Source organism: Panthera pardus, unplaced genomic scaffold (genome assembly GCF_024362965.1).
Source record: "Panthera pardus isolate Hobbes unplaced genomic scaffold, ASM2436296v1 HiC_scaffold_25, whole genome shotgun sequence".
Taxonomy (NCBI): Eukaryota; Metazoa; Chordata; class Mammalia; order Carnivora; family Felidae; genus Panthera; species Panthera pardus.
Genome location: NW_026526821.1, coordinates 87611397 through 87629880, shown reverse-complemented (window position 1 = coordinate 87629880; position 18484 = coordinate 87611397). Strand labels below are relative to the sequence as shown.

At 41.6% G+C, this 18484-nt stretch overlaps 1 protein-coding gene across 23 annotated transcripts in view; it reads right to left on the bottom strand.

Moving 5' to 3' along the window:
* The window catches only part of DYSF (dysferlin), a 224594-nt gene that overhangs the window by 27849 nt on the left and 178261 nt on the right, over nt 1-18484 (bottom strand). For all 23 annotated transcript variants that reach the window (XM_053890791.1, XM_053890801.1, XM_053890797.1 and 20 more), the window contains one exon: nt 7160-7258. In XM_053890791.1, coding sequence (XP_053746766.1) covers nt 7160-7258 — 99 coding nt within the window. The remainder of the gene's footprint in view (nt 1-7159; nt 7259-18484) is intronic.

Genomic DNA, 18484 nt, shown 5'->3' with positions numbered 1-18484 from the left:
TCCCCTTGAATTCCCACTAACTTTTACATGCTAGTGTTTCGGAATTGCTTAGGTTTAAATGAAGCAAGAGTTTCCTATTATAGATGATTAAATGTACCTAACAGTTAATGCTATTAAAAACTTAATATACAGGGGTGCCTGGGTGGCTTAAGCGATTAAGCATCCGACTCTTGATTTCAGCTCAGGTCGTGATCTTGCAGTCATTGAGATCAAGCCCCGTGCAGGACTCCGTGCTGAATGCAGAGCCTGCTTGGGATTCTCGCTCTCCCTTTCTCTCTCTCTGCCCCTCCCCTGCTCGCTCTCAAAATAAATATACAAATATTCAAAACAGAAGACCTTAACATACATGCTAAGTTGGTTATACCTGAAACTGATAGACAAGACACTTCAGGTAAATTCCTTTCTCATATTGCTGAGTATTATTTCTCATTTAGGCCTGGACCGAGTTCTGTTCCTTCCAAGAAATCTTTAATGATGCAAGTGGAGGCGGATTCATTGTTAAAAATTAGCCGTATGAGTAAATATAAAGTAAATATTATTATCGCCTTACATTTTGATTCTCAAAAATAACAACCAGTTATTTGGTTAATATTTGACATGTGTCATTTTGAGTGTGCTCTTGACCCATTTACATAGTTTATATCTTTCAAAGGACAGTTCTTTAATTTGTCAATTCTACCATATCCTCTGTTCCAGTTCCTTATTTCTGCTTTTATTTTTATTATTTTGTTCTTCCTACTCTTCTCAGGGTGTTTCTTTTTCTTTCTGTTCTTTGTAACTTGATCAGTTGAAGCTTTCTTTACTTGGCTCCCTCTGTCCTGATAAGGAAAATGCTTAATGCTATGAAATTGCCTCTGCTCACTACTGCCTTGGCATTTACCCATTTGTTTTGATTATAACATTATCATATTCATTTTCTTGGCATGCCATAATTACAGTTTTCATTATTTGATCCAAGAGCTAGATGTTTTTTTTCATTCTTTTGTTTTAATTAAGCTTTTAAGGCTATAAATTTCCTCTGAATGCTGCTTTAGCTATAACCAGCAAGTTCTAATAGGTAGCATTTTATCATCTTTTCCTAGATAATCTGCCAGGGTGGGTTTATATTTTCTCTTCTACCAAGAACTGTTAAAACAGAGGTGTGTGTGTGTGTTTTAATTGTCTAGATAGAAGAGAACTTTTGGGCTTTTGATTTTGTTATTATAAGTTCTCATTTGGGGCACCTTGGTGGCTCAGTGAGGTGTCTAACTCTTGGTTTTGGCTCAGGTCATGATCTCACGGCTCATGAGTTTGAACCCCACATTGGGCTCTGCACTGACAGCACAGAGCCTGCTTGGATTCTCTCTGTCTCTCTCTCTCTCTCTCTCTCTCTCTCTCTCTCTCTGCCCCTCCCCCCGCTTGCTCTCTCTGTCTCTCCCTCAACTCCCTCAAAATAAATACATAAACTTAAAAAAATAAGTTCTCATTTTGTGGCATTATAATCAAAAACATTGTCAGTGGTATGCCACCTTTTGAACTTTATTAAAGTTTTCTTCACGGCCTGTTACGTGGTCAACCTTTGTAACTGTGCCAAAGGCGTAGTCTCTATTTTCAGGCTACAGGGTTCAATCAGGTGAACGACTAGGCCAGTTCTCTATATCCTCTTATGTTTGCGCCCCCTTGACCTGACGTGAACCAAGAGGAGAGAAAAATAAATCTCTCCCTACCTACTATTTCTTCCTTTGTCTCCTGTAACTTCTGTTTTGTAAATATTGATATTGTGTTATTTAGCACATAGGTATTTTCGTAGCTGTCACCTCTTGGAATGGCACCATTTAATGTAATTCTTTGTCTCATTCATTTGGGGGACCTGAATCTGCTCTCATCTAATAGTAAGACTGTGACTTCTGCTTTTTTTTCATTTGCATTTGCCAGGCACACATTTTCACAATCTTTTATTTTCAACCTTCATGAATCTCTTGAGATTGGATTTAAATTTTGTAATTAATGAATGATTGATATGATATGCACTGATATGATAGATATGTTTGATCTGAGTTTATATTTATATTTATGTAGTCATATAATATGTTTATGTTACATTTCCCAATTTCATCAATTTTTTAAAAATCTTTGCCTGCATGGTCTAGTGTGTGTGTGTGTGTGTGTGTGTGTGTGTGTGTGTGTTTCTGATATCTAGGATGGGCTGCATTTATATTCTAATATTATAGATTTACATATACTAGAAATTCTCTAAGTCTTCTATGTCTTTAGGGGCAGTATTTATGAGTTCCCTACTATAGCAATAGTAAAATAATGGAATTTTATCTCCCTCCCCCTCCCCCTCCCTCTCCCTCACTCAGATTCAGGCAGTATTGTCTTCCTTAGTATTTACTCTGTACTATTTGCTTATAATTTGCTTATGCTCCTGTTATTTTATTTGCCAGTTTTAAATACAATCTGTCAACTCCATTTATTCTACAACATGACAATCCATGTCCTTACTCTGTATGCCATCATCTCTCCTCCTTCTGTGCCTAAGTTTTGTCAGTTTTGTCACTTCCATAACTTCACCATACATATTTATATTCTGTCCTGTTACCCTAATCCTGCCATTTATTTTCAGTATAGGTCAAAGGTAAAATATGATCACAACCTGTCCCTTCGTTCTGGCTTTCCCCATTATCTCCCAACAGAGTTCATTCCCTAGAACTTCCTCAAGATGGGGGCATGAGACCCATATCCCCAGTTTCTGAATATGCCACTTGGGAGTCTGTAGCCGTTGTGCCTGAAGTGCAGCTTGGCTGAATGTAAATCCTGGGCCACCCTTTCTTTCCTTGATGATTTTACACATGGTGTTTTACTGTCATTGAGTATTAAATGCTGTTGTGGAGAAACTGAAGCCACCTTGATTTATTTCCTACTTTAAATTATTTAATTTAAAGTCATTTAAAGAGAGAAAAGAAGAGAAAAAGGTATGACTACCACAAAAATTCTTTATCTCCAAAGTCCAATAACATATACCAGGATACATCTCAGGGTTAACCGATCTGGGTTGATTTTTCCTGACACACGGTGGACCTTAAGAGTATGTATATTCAGGTATTCCTTCACTCCAGTGACATTCTATACACTCTTAAGTGTCTTTTGTTTTAGTTCACTGTTTTGGTTGTCTTTCTCAGAGACTCCAATTATGCAAGTGTTGGATCTCTTTTCCCTGGCTTCTATATCTGTTATTTTCTCTTTATTGTTTCATACTTCTGTTCTTTATTTCCATATCCTTTTGCTGACTTCCATCATTTCTGTCCTCTGCCCCTTCCTGTGTGCCTATGCCCCTTCCAAACTGCTGTGTTCTCCTTTCCTGAATCATACCAGTTCACATATCAGGTCTCCTCCTCGCACCATCCCTTGAGTTCTTTCATCTCTCCTTTGCATTCTGACTGTCCTACTTCTGAAAAGTTCACAGCGAAATATTTCATTTCATCTGCTCCCTGGAAAAATTTGCCTGGTGGGTATATATCCTCTTCCCTAAGTTTTGATTTGTATTTTCTTTTTTTCATAGTATTTTTTAATTAATGCCCTGAGAGTTCTTTTATTATTACTCATCATGAAAGGTGTTGGATTTTTCTAGCCTGATTATTTCTTTTGCTCCTCTCAAAGAGGCAGACTGCTTCCCGCAAATATGGCTCATCTGTGTGATTCTTGGGTTGCTCCACCTTCTCTGCTTCTCTGAACCAGACCAGGTCTAAGGAGCATTTATCTTCAGCCTGAACCTTACTCCAAAGTTCCCATATCCATTACTGCGAACAAAGGGGGATAACTTTTATATTCCATAGTGAAATCTCTGCTTCAGGAACTATATTTTTTAACTACCTATTATGAAAGTTTTTAAGGACACACAAAAGTAAAGATAACAGATAATAAGCACCCATGTGCCTATAACCTGTCTTAATTAATTCTCAACATTCTTTTATTGGGAAGGATGGGGCTTTCTGAGACCTGCTACGACTATGACCTTTCATCGTTTTCTCTTCATCTACTGCCTACTGGCTTCTACCCAATCTTGGTTGCCTTTGGACAGCCCTTACATGTATTTTGGAGTCTGCGGGTTTTATTTGTTTCCAACTTTTACTGAAAATGGAGTTTGTGGGTTTGAATGATTTCCAGAAGAAAAGGGGGAAAATGCTGACTTATGCAGCCATGTTCATACTGGAAGTCTCAATAAAATACTTTTTAAATTTCCAAGTGGTTGGTCTTTTTGCTTAAACTTTTGTTATTAACTTCTCATTTTATTGCATTTTAATCTGTCTTGTATGATTTCTGCTTTTGGTAATTTATTGTTAAACTAATATGTGATCAGGTTTTGTAAATATTCTCTGAACATTAGGAAAAAATGTATTCTCTATTTTTTTATTATTTTTCATTCCCTATTTTAAAGCTAGTTTTTATGTAGCTTAAAAAATATTTTACCTTGTTATTCAGACCTCTTATTTACTTATTTATTTACTTGTTGCTTCATCTGCCTGGGAGAGAGATGCATTAAAATTCCCACTGCAACTTTAATTTCTCTCATTTCATATACATATTCCTACCAGTTTTGCTTTAAATATGTCTAAGCTCTACTGTCCTGTACATAAATGTTTGGGTGTTTTCTCACAAAGATGTGTATTTTTTATTTATATAAAACACCCATTTTGTTTCCTTTGCTTTTTACTTTAAATTCTGTTTCTCTTTTATCTGCACTTACCTTATTTTGTTTGCCATAACATTTATTTTTTAGCCAATCTAAGTTGTACTGTTTTAGACATACCTCCTAAGGACAGTCTAATGAGTTTTGAATTTGATATAGTCTGAGAGTCCTTATCACTTAATAGAGGAGTTTAATCCATTTTCATTTATTAGGAAAACAAATATGTTTTATTCTTTTTCTGTTGTGTTTTTCTACGATTTCTGGTTTTTGTGCTTTCTTGTTTGTATCTTTTGTTTTCTATCTTTTGCTACTGAGATTATGGGTTGTATTTTCCCCCATGCTAGTAATTTCTAAAATATGGGTTTTTTTTTTCTCTACCCATTATGTTCTCCATTCTCTCCATAATGCTACAGGCTATTTTTCAAAAACTCATGGTGGTGGTGGTGGTGGTGGTGGTGGTGGTGGTGGTAGTGGTGGTGGTTTTTTCTATTTACTTATCCTTAAAGGACAAGTTTTCCTTCCAGGTCTGGTTCTAACCATCCCCCCCACCCCACCCGAAACAGGTTGAATGCATATTGTTTTGGACGGTCCATATTCACTTGGACACTGTCAGAGATCTCCTCGGAGAGGTCAGGCTGGAGGGCTGGGTGCCAATTCTATGTCCAGCATCTGAGGGAGCAGCAAAGGGGCCAGGGCCATGGGCCACACTGGCAGGAGTCCTCATTCTTGGTTTCTCTCATTTTCTGGCAAGGCCACAGTACCACATGCCAGACCCAATGTGTCGGACCTTCTTCCTGGTACACAAATAGTTCAGTCTCTTTGCCCAACCTCACACACCCAACTGCAAGTCAATGAAGAATTTGCTGCCTCAGGAAGACTATGTCTTCAGAGCCACTGCCACTGCCTGAGGCTTCATCTCTGCACATCCAGGCTTCCCGGCACCATTCACTCAGAGGCCCCCAATCTATCAGAGACAATTCTTGCCACCTTGTGGAATCATCCTCCAGAGTGGCCACCAAAGGCTTTTAGCCAGCAGAACTACCTGGAAGCCCAGACCACCCACCACTCGAACTGGCCTCAAATCCTGTTCATCTGGTCCCCTTCCGGGTGCTCCTCAGGGCACCTCCCTGCATCTAACAGTCCTTGCATACCTTCTCTAAGGAGGCTTGCCAGACAGAGCATAGCAAAATACAGAACACCCACTCAAATTTGAATTTCAAATAAATAACAAATAATTTTGTTAGATAAGTATGTCTCATGTAATATTTGAGGCATAAGACATATTTATCTAACCATTATACAAGATACTTACAATAAATTATTATTCATTATTTTTCTGCAATTCAAGTATAACTGAGCATCCTGAATTTATTTGGCAACCCTCTCCAGGACCCTCTACGATTCCTTTGGGGTGTAACTTTGAGTCACCTCTGGTTATCTTTTTTTAAAGCAGTCTACTTTTAAAAAGCATAATTGTATTTGTGGAATTTCCTCAAAATACCAGAATTTGGCTGACTCATCCCTGGCTGTTTTTGTTTGGTTGGATTGTTTTGGGGGCTTTTCTTTGCTTTTTTTTTTTTTCACAGAAACGAAGTTTACCATATTTTTATATTTGCTAAGCAATTTCTGTTCCAATTGTAGGGGTGAAGGAATCAGAGCTCCATTCTCAAGCTGACTTTCCTCTTATTTTAATACAATTTTTTTATTATAGAAATGTTCAAATAATTTTAAAAAACAGAATAGTATAACAAATCCCTAGGTATCCATCCTCAAGTTTTAACAATTTTAAATATTTTGCAATTTCAACAATTTTTAATATTTTGAAAATCTACCAGAGGGCCACTCACATCATCTATCTATCTTCCCCTTTCTTTTCCTTTCCTTTCCTTCCTTCCTTTCTTTTCTTTTTTCTTTTTTTTTTTTTCTTTAGCATTGTAAAACAAATCCCAGGGGCGCCTGGGTGGCTCAGTCGGTTAAGCGTCCGACTTCAGCTCAGGTCACGATCTCGCGGTCCGTGAGTTCGAGCCCCGCGTCGGGCTCTGTGCTGACAGCTCAGAGCCTGGAGCCTGTTTCAGATTCTGTGTCTCCCTCTCTCTGACCCTCCCCCGTTCATGCTCTGTCTCTCTCTGTCTCAAAAATAAATAAACATTAAAAAAAAGATTTAAAAAAAAAATAAAACAAATCCCAGGCCAGGAATGATTTCATCCATAAATACTTCAATATTTTTCAACATTCTTCCAAAAGTACTTTCGTCATTGTTCCAGCCCACACTGACTTCTTGCTCTAAATCAGGGGGTGACCTCTCTCACCTCAATTAGCTCATCAGGATTCATTAGCCTTCAGGGCACCAAATGAGGAGATCCTTTGGATACATGTGTTCAAAGGAGGTGACACACATGCATATGTATTGTCTTCCTGTGCTCCTCCCCCGCTCCACTGCGTATGCCCAGGGGCTGTTAGACTGAAGAGCACACTGTGGAAAGGCCTCACCTTTAGAGTGTCAAAGCCCTTCTCCAAGTACTGGCCACACTTTTCCCTCTCCCCTGTGGAGGCAAAGAATTTGCTCCACCAGTCGATGAACTCCTCCTCCTGAGTGGGGAGAAAGAAAGAGATCACTTCAGACACAGAACTTGCCAAGCAAGGTCCTTCTGGACCAGACACCTAGCAAGGCTGACGGGCTGGTGTGCACTTCCAAGCTCTCCTGCTGGGTTGAGTTCAGGGGAGCAGAGAGCCGCAACTCCCCACCTCTCCGGGGACAGGCTGCACAGATCAGACCACAGCTCCTGCGCGGCATTGAGAGGCAGAGGCTCCAGCCCTGCTCTGCCCCCCATTCATTGTGTAATTCTGTTAAGCTCCCCGGCCTCCCTTCTCCTCTCTGTGACGTGGACGTTATCATCACGGTGCCCCCTCCATTCCAGGGACAGACCGAGGCTGAAATCAGAAGGTACATACAGTAACCCTTTGGAGGAAAATGTCAACAATGTGGCATTTATGAATAAAATGCGGTAGACCCAGGGAAAACTCAGACCTCAAAGAGTCGTCCTGCCTCCCCAACCCCAGAAAAAGAAAAAGCATCGGAAATCAGAACTTAGCCCTCCCAAGATCAAATCAAGACAGAGTCCCTAAAAGCCAACAAATGCTTACTAAGCACCCATTATTCAAATGGCACACCATCTAAAAGAAAAGAGGTTTGTGACAACCCACTCTCTGCCCTGTCCTTCTCTGCTTACTCATATTTGTAGGAAAAGATGGACAGGTCTGTTGTGGCACACACTGGTCTCCTCACCTGCACATGGTGGGTCTACAGGTCCTCTCAGCTCTGTGTCTAGAATGCTCCTCCAGCCGTGTCCTACCTGTGTGTCCTGTCACAGGGAGTCAGCAAGCTTCCTGAAGCTGGGATGGTCACTCTTCCTCAGGTCTCCCTCCAAACCCTGCCTGGAGCTGGGCATTCAGTCTGTGCCCGTCAATACCATTAAAACTCACCCAGTTCAGTGGGCAGGGCCAAGGATGAGGTGTTAGGAGAGCCTATCTGGAGCTTGCTTTTCCTCCTCTGTGTGAGGGAATATGCTAAATCTCCCAAAAGTCTGCTCTGATTCTATAAAGTCAACTGAATGTCTATCACTGAGTTTCTGGAAATGGCAGTGGCTCCCTTTAATGCTCAGTCCCTTGAGTTCTGGCTTATTAAGGGTGAGAACAGGCTGGAACCAGGCCAAGGGTACCTGAACAGGCACCATGGGGAGAGGATAGGATGAAGTTCTCAAAGTCTCCACCCGTCCTGACAGTGTGGCCCTAATACCACTGAGTGGCCAAAATGTGATCCCCAGACACACAGCACAGAGAGTAGGTATCAGAGCAAGGCTGAGTCTACAGAGTCACTGTTAGACCCACTTACCAGGAGGGGCTTCTGCAGCCAGGAGAGAGGAAAAGCCATTCAGATGGGTTAAGGTACAGTGTAGCAGAGCTTTCTGGCTTGTAACCACTCTAGAAAAAGCCAGCATAGAACAAGGCCAACCCTAGCCCTGATATTTTAAGTTCAATTTAAAGAAAAATATGCCATGGGTGAATAAACATATGCAGACATATATATCAAGCTCATAACACAGAAAAATATATTTATACAGACATGCCCAAGAGACATGTATATACTGCAATGAACATACACCCCCACAAAAATACACACACTAACACACAGGCATATATATGTGCATACAGGTAGAAAGAGTTAGACTTGAAGTCAGTTTAGCTGTCTGATTCCTCCTAAGTCTTTATTTTCTTCCCCAGCACGGATACTTAAAGATTTGAGTTTACGATTCAGGCTCAGAGTCAGGCACAAATAGGCAAACGACCAGTGTGTTCTGTACAATGAAATAACAGAAGCACTAACAGAAGGACAGTAGTTGTGGGAAAGTTGTTACACTTCCCGCGGTCTTGAAAAACCAAGTAAATTAAAAAAAAAAAAAAAAAAAAGAGTATGGAGACAGAGAATCTGAATAATACCATTAACAATGTCAATTAAGAAGACAACATTATGGGATCTAAAAATAGAAAATATACCTTCTTTTCCGGCACCACTGGAGCACTTAGAAAAAATTAAAAGCCACAAGCAAAGCTCAATAAAGTCTCTTTGACCATAATGCATAAAACTGAAAACTAATGAGAAATTTAAGAATTATAAATCTGAACCTTTTAAAAATTTAGAGCCACACTCTTACAACCTTCCTGGGTCAAAGAGAAAACCAAACCTAAAATCATAGATACTTAGAAAATACCAATAGTGAGAGGGTTATGCCCCCAAATTTGTGGATTATAGCTAAGTCTGTCTCAAATTCAGTCTCAAATGCTCTTGCATTTATACAAAGAGAATGAAAATAAATCATCTGATAGCTCAAGAAATTAGAAAATGAAAAATAGGAAGACCAAAATTTGAAAATGATAAGTAGAAATTAATATATTAAAAAAGGACAATATTATAATTTATAATTAAATCTCAGAGCAAACTTTCAAAAGGCCAATAAAATAAACACTTATCAAATCTAATGTTTAGAAGTAGGTACACCATTAGGAATGAGAAAGATCAAATAAAACGATATTATGGGGAGAATGAAAATATTAAAAGATTTACCATAACCAGTGACAAAATGAAAAATGCAGATGAAGCAGAAAATCTTCTAGAAGAATATAAATTCCTGAAATTGATTCAAAAGTAATAGAATACATGAAGAGATCAGTAACTCTAAAAGCTCTCAAAGAACTACCCTAAAAGAGATATCAGGTCAAGTTGGTTCCTTTGGGATAAAGTTCTATCAGTCTTCCAAAGAATAAATCAGGGACACCTGGGTGGCTCAAGTCAGTTAAGTGTCAGACTTCGGCTCAGGTCACGATCTCAAGGTTCATAAGTTTGAGCCCCACGTGAGGCTCTGTGCTGACAGCTCAGAGCCTGGAGCCTGCTTCGGATTCTGTGTCTCCCTCTTTCTCTGCCCCTCCCCCCACCCTGCACTCTATCTGTCTCTCTCTCTCTCTCTCTCTCTCAAAAATAAATAAACATTAAAAAAATGTTTTTTAAAGAATAAATCATGGTTTACACACACACACACACACACACACACACATTAATTCCATTCCTGAACAGAGTCATTAAGATATTAATAGATTACAGGATGTGAGGGCGATCTGGCTGCAACATCTGTCACCCCACTGATCACCAGGGTTGATTTGGCTGATCTGGCTGGCTAGGCGGGTGTCCCCTTCCTCCCTCACTGCTCTATGTGCGTCCCTCCTGAAGCTGTGTGCTCCGCTCGGTCGAAGATGACAACCTTCCCTGATAGAGGAGGACCGTTCTTCGATCAAGGGTATACGAGTTGCTGTGCTCCCCTGCTAGAACCTCCAAACAAGCTCTCAAGATAATAATAGATCACAGCAGTAGATCTGCCATGGTCAAGCTGGATTATTCCAGGATGCAGGAGTGGTTCAATGTCACTGAATAAGAAGGAGAGAAAACCCACAGGATCATCTATAACAGAAATTTGCAAACTATTGCCCACTCACCAGCCACCTGCTTTTGTAATTTAAATACTGTCTGTGGTCGCTTTTTAGTTACAACAGCTGAGTTGAGTAGTTGAGACAGAGACCTTAAGTCCCCTAAACCTAAAATATTTACTCAATGGGTCTTTAGGAAAAAGTTTGCCAATCCCTGATCTATAACGTGCAAATATGAAATGGGGAGAAAGGAATGAGAAAACTTTTCAGTTATTCCTAAAGGAAACTCTCAGTTCATTCACCCTCATTCACTTGTTTTCATTCAATTAAGAAGAAAGGGAAGCTTTCTATCTTAAAGCAATGGCTAATAATAGTACCAGAAATTCTCCCTTCTGGGCTTCTGTAAATAGGGCTGCCTCTGACGATAATTCTCATTGATGTGGGTATAAAAAAATCACTTGAGGGGCACCTGGGCGGCTCAGTCAGTTAAGTGTCCGACTTCAGCTCAGGTCGTGATCTTGCAATTCATGAGTTCAAGCCCCACGTTGGGCTCTGCACTGACAGCTTGGAGCTTAGAGCCTGCTTCAGATTCTGTGTCTACCCCCTCTCTCTCTCCTTCCCCTGCTTGTGCTTCTCTCCCTCCCTCCTTCTCTCTGTCTCTGTCTCTGTCTCTCTCTCTCTCTCAAAGATAAATAAAACATTTAAAAATTTTTTTAAAAAGTTGAAAATCAGGGTGGTTTAGGAACCAGGAACTTGGGAGCCAGACTAGCAGAGTTCAAATCCTGCCACCCCTACCTGTGTGACCTTGGATAACTACTTAACCTCTTTGTGCCTTAATAATCTATAAAATGAACAAATAATAGTACCAATTTGGTAGAGTTATGGCAAGGAATAAATGAGTCAATTGGTATAAGGACCTTAGAACAGTGCCTAGCACGTAAGTGCAATGTCTGTGTTTATTGCTATCGCTGATCATGGTATTGTTGTTTCTTTGGTGCAGACCGGGTTAGCTTCTTGGCCAAGGACTGGCTATCTCACAAACCGCCAGCAGGCACATAGCTAGCCACAGTCTTTCCAGAAGGCAATTTGGCTGCATGTCTCTACAGCCTTAAAAGTGTGCATACGCTTTGACCCAACAAGCTGTTCTAGAAATCTATATACACAATGGAATACTATGTGGCAATGAGAAAGAATGAAATATGGCCTTTTGTAGCAACATGGATGGAACTGGAGAGTGTTATGCTAAGTCAAATATGTCATACAGAGGAAGACAGATACCATATGTTTTCACTCTTATGTGGATCCTGAGAAACTTAACAGAAGACCATGGGGGAGGGGAAGGAAAAAAAAAAGTTAGGGAGGGAGCCAAACCATAAGAGACTCCTAAAAACTGAGAACAAACTGAGGGTTGATGGGGGGGTGGGAGGGAGGGGAGGATGGGTGATGGGTATTGAGGAGGGCACCTGTTGGAATGAGCACTGGGTGTTGTATGGAAACCAATTTGACAAAAAATTTCATATTAAACAAAATAAATAAATAAACAATAAACTTTAAAAAAAAGAACAAAGAAAGTAATCATAGGCATAAAGATTTAACTTCATTTATAATAGTGAAAAATTGGAAACAACTTAAGCATCGATCAATAAGGAACTGTTTGGGTAAACTGAACATCCACATGATTAGATGTTATACGACATAAAAAATTATGCTGTTGAAATAGCTTTATTGATATGGAAAGCTATTCACAACTGATGAGATTGATACAAGGTTAAAAAATGAATAACATGATTTCATTTTAATAAAAGGACCAGAGCCTAAATGTTCATAGCAGTTCATAGCATATCTGAATGATAACATTATGGACATTTTGTTTATTCCTTTTATTTTTGTGCATCATTCAGAATTTTCTAATTCTTCACTGTGTGCATGTATTCCTTACACAACTTTAAAAATTAAATATTTTTAAAGTAAAGAGCAATAGCAGGATGCTTTAAAAAAAATCACCAAGAAAATGAAAATATAATTCACAGAACAGGGGGAAATATTTACCAATTATCTATCTGATAAGAGATGTGTCACCAAAATACATAGAGAACTCGCACAATTCAATAATAAAAAGACAACCCAATAAAAAAGGAGCCGTGCATTTAAACAGACATTCCTCCAAAGTTGATAAGCAGCTAATAAGCACGGGAAAAGGTGTTCATCATTAGCCAAAAGGGAAATGCAAATCAAAACCCCCATGAGAAAACACTTCACACCCACTAGGATGGCAATCATAAGAGTCCGACAGAACAAGTGTTGGTGAAGATGTGGATAAATTGGAACACTGCTGACGAGAACATAAAATGGTACAGTCATTTTGAAAAACAATCCGGCAGTTCTTCAAAAGGTTAAACAGAGAGCTATCCTACGACCCAGCAGTTGGACCTCTAGTTATATATCTAACAGAAAGGAAAACTTACATCCCTACCAAAACTTGTACAGGAATGTCTGTGGCAGCGTTATTCGTAACAGGCAAACAGCAGAATCCAGATGCCCATCAACTGATGAACGGATAAAGAAAATGAGATATAGCCATACAACGGCATATTATTTGACAATAAAAAGCAGCGACGAATTGATGCACAGCATGGATGAACCTCGAAAACATGATGCTGAGTGAAAGAAGTTAAACAAAAAGACCATACATTGTATGATTCTATTTACATGAAACGTCCAGAATAGGCAAATCTGAGGCAAAAAGTAGATGAGTTGTTGCCTGGGGCTGCAAGTGGTTGGGAGGAAATGGCAGATGACTGCTCTTGGGTACAGGGTCTCTTTGGAGAGATAAAAAAAAAAAGTTCTAAAATTGATTATGGTGATGGCTGCACAACTCCGTGAATATACTAAAAAACATTGAATTGTACACTAACTAGGAACTTTTATTACGTGGATTATCTCAATAAAACCATTCAAATAAAAAAGAACAAATGACCAAATACGAGCTTATAACCTTTAAAATGACAGCAAAAGCGGCAATCTCAAGCATGTACTCTAAGGAGATAAGAGTTAAATTTTTTTTTCAGAAGAAAAACCAAACGATCACCAAAAAAAGACCTAAATCTTCTCACACCCACTTTTCCTCGAGAAGCTCTCTCAGATGCAATTTCGTCATCCCTCAAAGTTCCAGGCAGTGTCCAGTGGCTGGGTCTCCCCAGCAGACCCATGGCTGGTGAGGAGCACAGCCCAGGGCGCCTTCCTAACTCCCGGTTGCACCAGCTGTCCTGCTGCTCAGTGGCTCTTGTCTCCCCTTTTCCTCCTGCATCCCACAGGCTAACCTCTTCTAACTCTACCCCCTTGGCAGAAATTGTGTGTGCAGCAGAATCACAATTTGTGTATTAACTTGTTTATTTTTTGCCTCTAGAATCCTCTGTTTGCCCCTTTGATCTTCCCTGTGTCTACTCCCTTGCCCCTCTCTGGGGCACTGTCATACTTCCAGCCAGCCCAACCTGCCGTTAACCCTGCTGCGCATCTGCCCCGCACAACCCAACGTGGCTGAGGGAAAGAGCAAACCAGGGGCTCCGAGTTCATGTCACTGCTTCAAGTGGGTCTCAGGGCTGTCCATCCGCCCACCTCAGTTTCCCACTCCTGGAACTCTCCTGTCCCCTAACACCACCATCCGGTACTTTCTGCTTTGTCCTCAGACCTTGGGCACCTCCTCCCTCTGCTCACTCTTGGCCAGTGACCCTCCTTCCCTTGGAAAGCAGAAGCAGTCAGAAAAGAACTGCCACGAGCCCTCACCAGCATCTGTACCATATTCTGCCTTCCATCCTGTCACCACACATGCTCTGTTTGCACCCCAGCACAAGGCCAACTCCTGCACTCATGCCCTGGGTCCTGTGCCCTCTGCCTGCTCAAGGACACCACTCCACGATCCTCCTCACCCTCGCCCAGGCCATCCCACTCACATCTCTACTGGGCCATTCCATCAGCATTTAAACATGTGACACTAGTTCCCTGTCATTCAAAGAAAACTCTCTGACTTTCTCCTTTGGCTCCCAGCTCATTTCTTTCTCCCTTTTACAGAAAAACTTACAGAAAGAGTAATCTACACTTGTGTCTAGTTCCTGTTTCTCCATTGTCTCTGCTCAACCAAAACTTGTCAAGGTCACCAGTGGCTTCAGTGATCAATCCAGCAGCAGTATTTGATACAGGCAGCCACTCCTCTGTCCTTGGAACATCCCCCTTGCCTGGCAGAGGACCAGGGTGGTGTCCTCCCCTGTCACCGGCCAAGCCTTCTCAATCTCTGCTGATTCTTCCTGGTCACTCACCCTTTGGTCATCTGAGTGCCCTGGGGCTCTGTGCTCAGAACTCTTCTTCTCTCCATCCACTCTCACTCCCCGGGGTTCCCCTTGAGACTTACATCTTTAAATGGCAAAGATGCTAATGAATCCCACACGGAGCTCTCTGCAGCCTGGATGACTTCTCTGAACTCCAGCCCCCCCGTTTCACCTGTCCCACTGACATCTAATAAGTGTCTCAAATGCACCACATCCAGAATCCAATTCCTGACCATCCTCCACCCACCTGCTCCTTCTAGTCCTCCTCGGATAAGTCAATGACACACCTTCCTTCCAGATGCTCAAGCCAAAATCCCTGCAATCACCTTTTGAGTCCTTTCTTCATGTCGCATGTTCAGTCTAACAGCAAACCCGTTGGTGCCACCTTCAGTACATATTCAGAATCAGACGCTTCTCCCAAATAACTACCACCCTGTTCTCCGTTATCTGGATTATTACACCAGTCTCCCAACTGGCCTCCCTGCTTTCACCCTTGCCCTCAAATCTATCCTCAACACAATAGCGCCCCCCCCCACCCCCACCCCATGCCGGAACGCATCAGCCCTCAGTGCAATCCCTTCAGTGATTCACCAACTCAACTCAGGACAAAGCTAAGCCTCCTGTGATGCAGTCCCCTCACCTCCCTGACCTCATGCCCTTTGTCTTTCCTCCTCATTCATGCTCGTCCAGCCACAGTGGCCTGCTTGGTCCTTGAGCACTTCCAACACCTTCATGCTCTTGCCAGGAGCACTATTCCTCCTGTAGATCCATGGGTCACTTCTTCACCCCCTTCAAGTCTTGACTCAAATGCAATCGGCTTTATCCACCACCACCATATTTTAAATGACCACCTCTTCCCCCAGCAAATCTTATCCCCTCTTCCTTGCTTTTTCTCCCCAGCAACCATCACCATCTGACATTACATATATTTTACTTAGGTATTAGTTTGTTGTGTCTCCTTCCCCATGAGGGCAGAGATCTTTAGCTTTTTTAACACTATATCCCCAGTACTTAGAACACTGCCTGGCACATATTTTGAGTTCAGTAAATATTTGACGAATATGTGAATGCCTGAACAGCGGGAATGAAGGAGGATCTTTGGCTTTTACATTTCCAAAGGAAGATAACATTGCTATTAAAAAAAAAAAAATAGGTTTAAGAGGATGTTTTGTCCAGCCAGTTTTCCCATACTCTGCAGAGGAGATGAAAGTGTAGAGGAGGAGTGGAAGAAAGAACTAGAGATTTGTGATAGTTTCGATAAGGCATCCCCACACCTGGACCCCAGGTTAGCTCTGAAGTTTATATGGAAGAGACCCCTCCTTAACTTCAGGGATCTGGTAAAGGGAGGCCCAGAAGTTTCCAGAAGCATTGGGACATGAGGCACTTGGAGGAGATGGCTGCATGGGCGTCATGGGAGAGAGAGGCACGGAGCCCTCAGCATTTCCTGTAGACCCCAGAGTGTCACGCAACAGCTGCCAAATTGTAACGTGTCCCCCAGAAGGGCTTGAAAATTGGTTGAGAGAGAGAGCCAGGGGATCTGAAAGGGTCTTGTGCCCAAGATAATAAGCTATTGTCTGTGTGGTCCATGCACCCAGAAATCAGTGGGCCTATAGCTACAGGGCAGACACATACTGGTGACCAGGGGACCCTGTCTATGGAGGCCATGACATTATGGAAGCTCAACCCAGAATGTAGCTGCCTCCCAAGGGTAAGGACAAGGAGGAAAAACCCAAAACTGACTCAGCTTAAACCTGAACTATTGAAGGACACCAGGGCTTTTCGGCCACCAGGAAAAATATGGGCTTAAAAAGGAGATTACGTTGAATTACAGAAAGACAAAGTTATGTTTTTAAACACACTCACAGACGTGACTTGAAAATACCATTCCTGCTATTTCACTAATTTGTCTTCTGATAGAGTTATTTCAAGTCCACTTCTTCCTTCTCTTCCAGTCTTAACCCTGATGTGTCAAAGCCAACCAACCCTCTGATGTCAGTGGAATCCCATAATCCAAAACTCCCAAAGAGTAACCGCCATATGTTCTCAGATTCCAAGTGTGCTCTTGACCTCATTTTGCAACAGCTAAGCATCCCGTCTTGGAACATGGCAAACAGGAGAAACAAATGCAAAAGGCTTGATTGCTAAGTGTCATCTCAGGCTTTTGCAAGCAGTCTGGCCATTAAAACTTTATATCCCCATGCCCAAGGTTCAAGGCCCCTCATCATTCAGCCAGCCAAGCAAGTAAGTCTGATCAAGGCACGGACTGGCAGTCTCTCCAATTTCAGCTAATAGCCAGCATTCAGTTCCTGAGCAACCAGAGCTTTGTAACAAAGACATGCTTCTCTGGGCTTGATCCAGTGTAATGGGTACCCTAATCCCTCTGAAGACCCAAATCAGCACAGCACATTCTGAACATTTAACCTCCCATTTTCATTCAGTGGGCCGAACACATTTCATGAATATAGACAGCAAAATTGACAACAATAATTCTAAGCCTGCCTTTCTGTGAAGTGAGGAAAACTGAAAGGGGGAGGGGGAGGTCTCACTGGTGTTCTCTCCCAGGATGGCCAGTTGAGTCAAACAGAAAAATTCCTGGTCAAATCCATTTATCACCAAAGTTGTAATGTTAAACTTTGCTTGGGTCACTATATGGAACTACCCATACCCACCTCTAAAACAGAAGTCTATTTTTTTTAGTAGTTTTAAGCAGGCCTTCATTGCCTATGGTTGACCCCTAGACTGGGTTGAAAGTGATTTCTCTCTTAGCATAAATCATTATCATCAAGATGGTAATAATGGAACCCAACACTGGGGTTACTGCGAGGCTGTGAGTCAAAGTCTGCAAAGAGACTTTATGACCTATAAAGTTTACCATGAAAAATATCCTTGTTGATACGGCCAACATCCCCAATACCACTGCCGCAAAACGCAACATCTGCATCGCTAGAATAATGATATGATGCCTCTAATTCTTTAATTAATGCCCTAAGTTTTGAGCAACAGAGACTGTTTTCTCATGCACACACAAATACAAACACAGACGTAACACACAACCACTTATGTACATATAGACAGACAAACCCCCAGACATGCAAGCACCCTGATTTCAAACCTGCCACACCCCATACATACTGAACCTCTCGTGCCCCCCCAAACCACACAAACATATGCCCACAGCCAGCTACCATGTTGATTCAGCAGAACTCTACATACTCATCACAAAAACACTTAATTATTTCCACAAGTGGAACACTAGGCTTTCAACCTCTTGTTCACACTCCCTGTAGTCCTGCCTCTGTGTCTGTCGTAGAGATCATTATTCCACTTATTCTCACTTCAAGCTGGACCAGCAGAGGTGGGAGGGAAGGGAAGACCTTTAACCAAAATGCTGAATTGTTTCCAAAAGGCCCAGTGAGTAAGTGTGCCCGAAATCTAGCAAAGTCAAGCAGATGGTGAGCAGAGAAGGGTCAGGGCCTGATAATTTGACTATTGGCCTGTTCCAGATGGGAGACCCAAG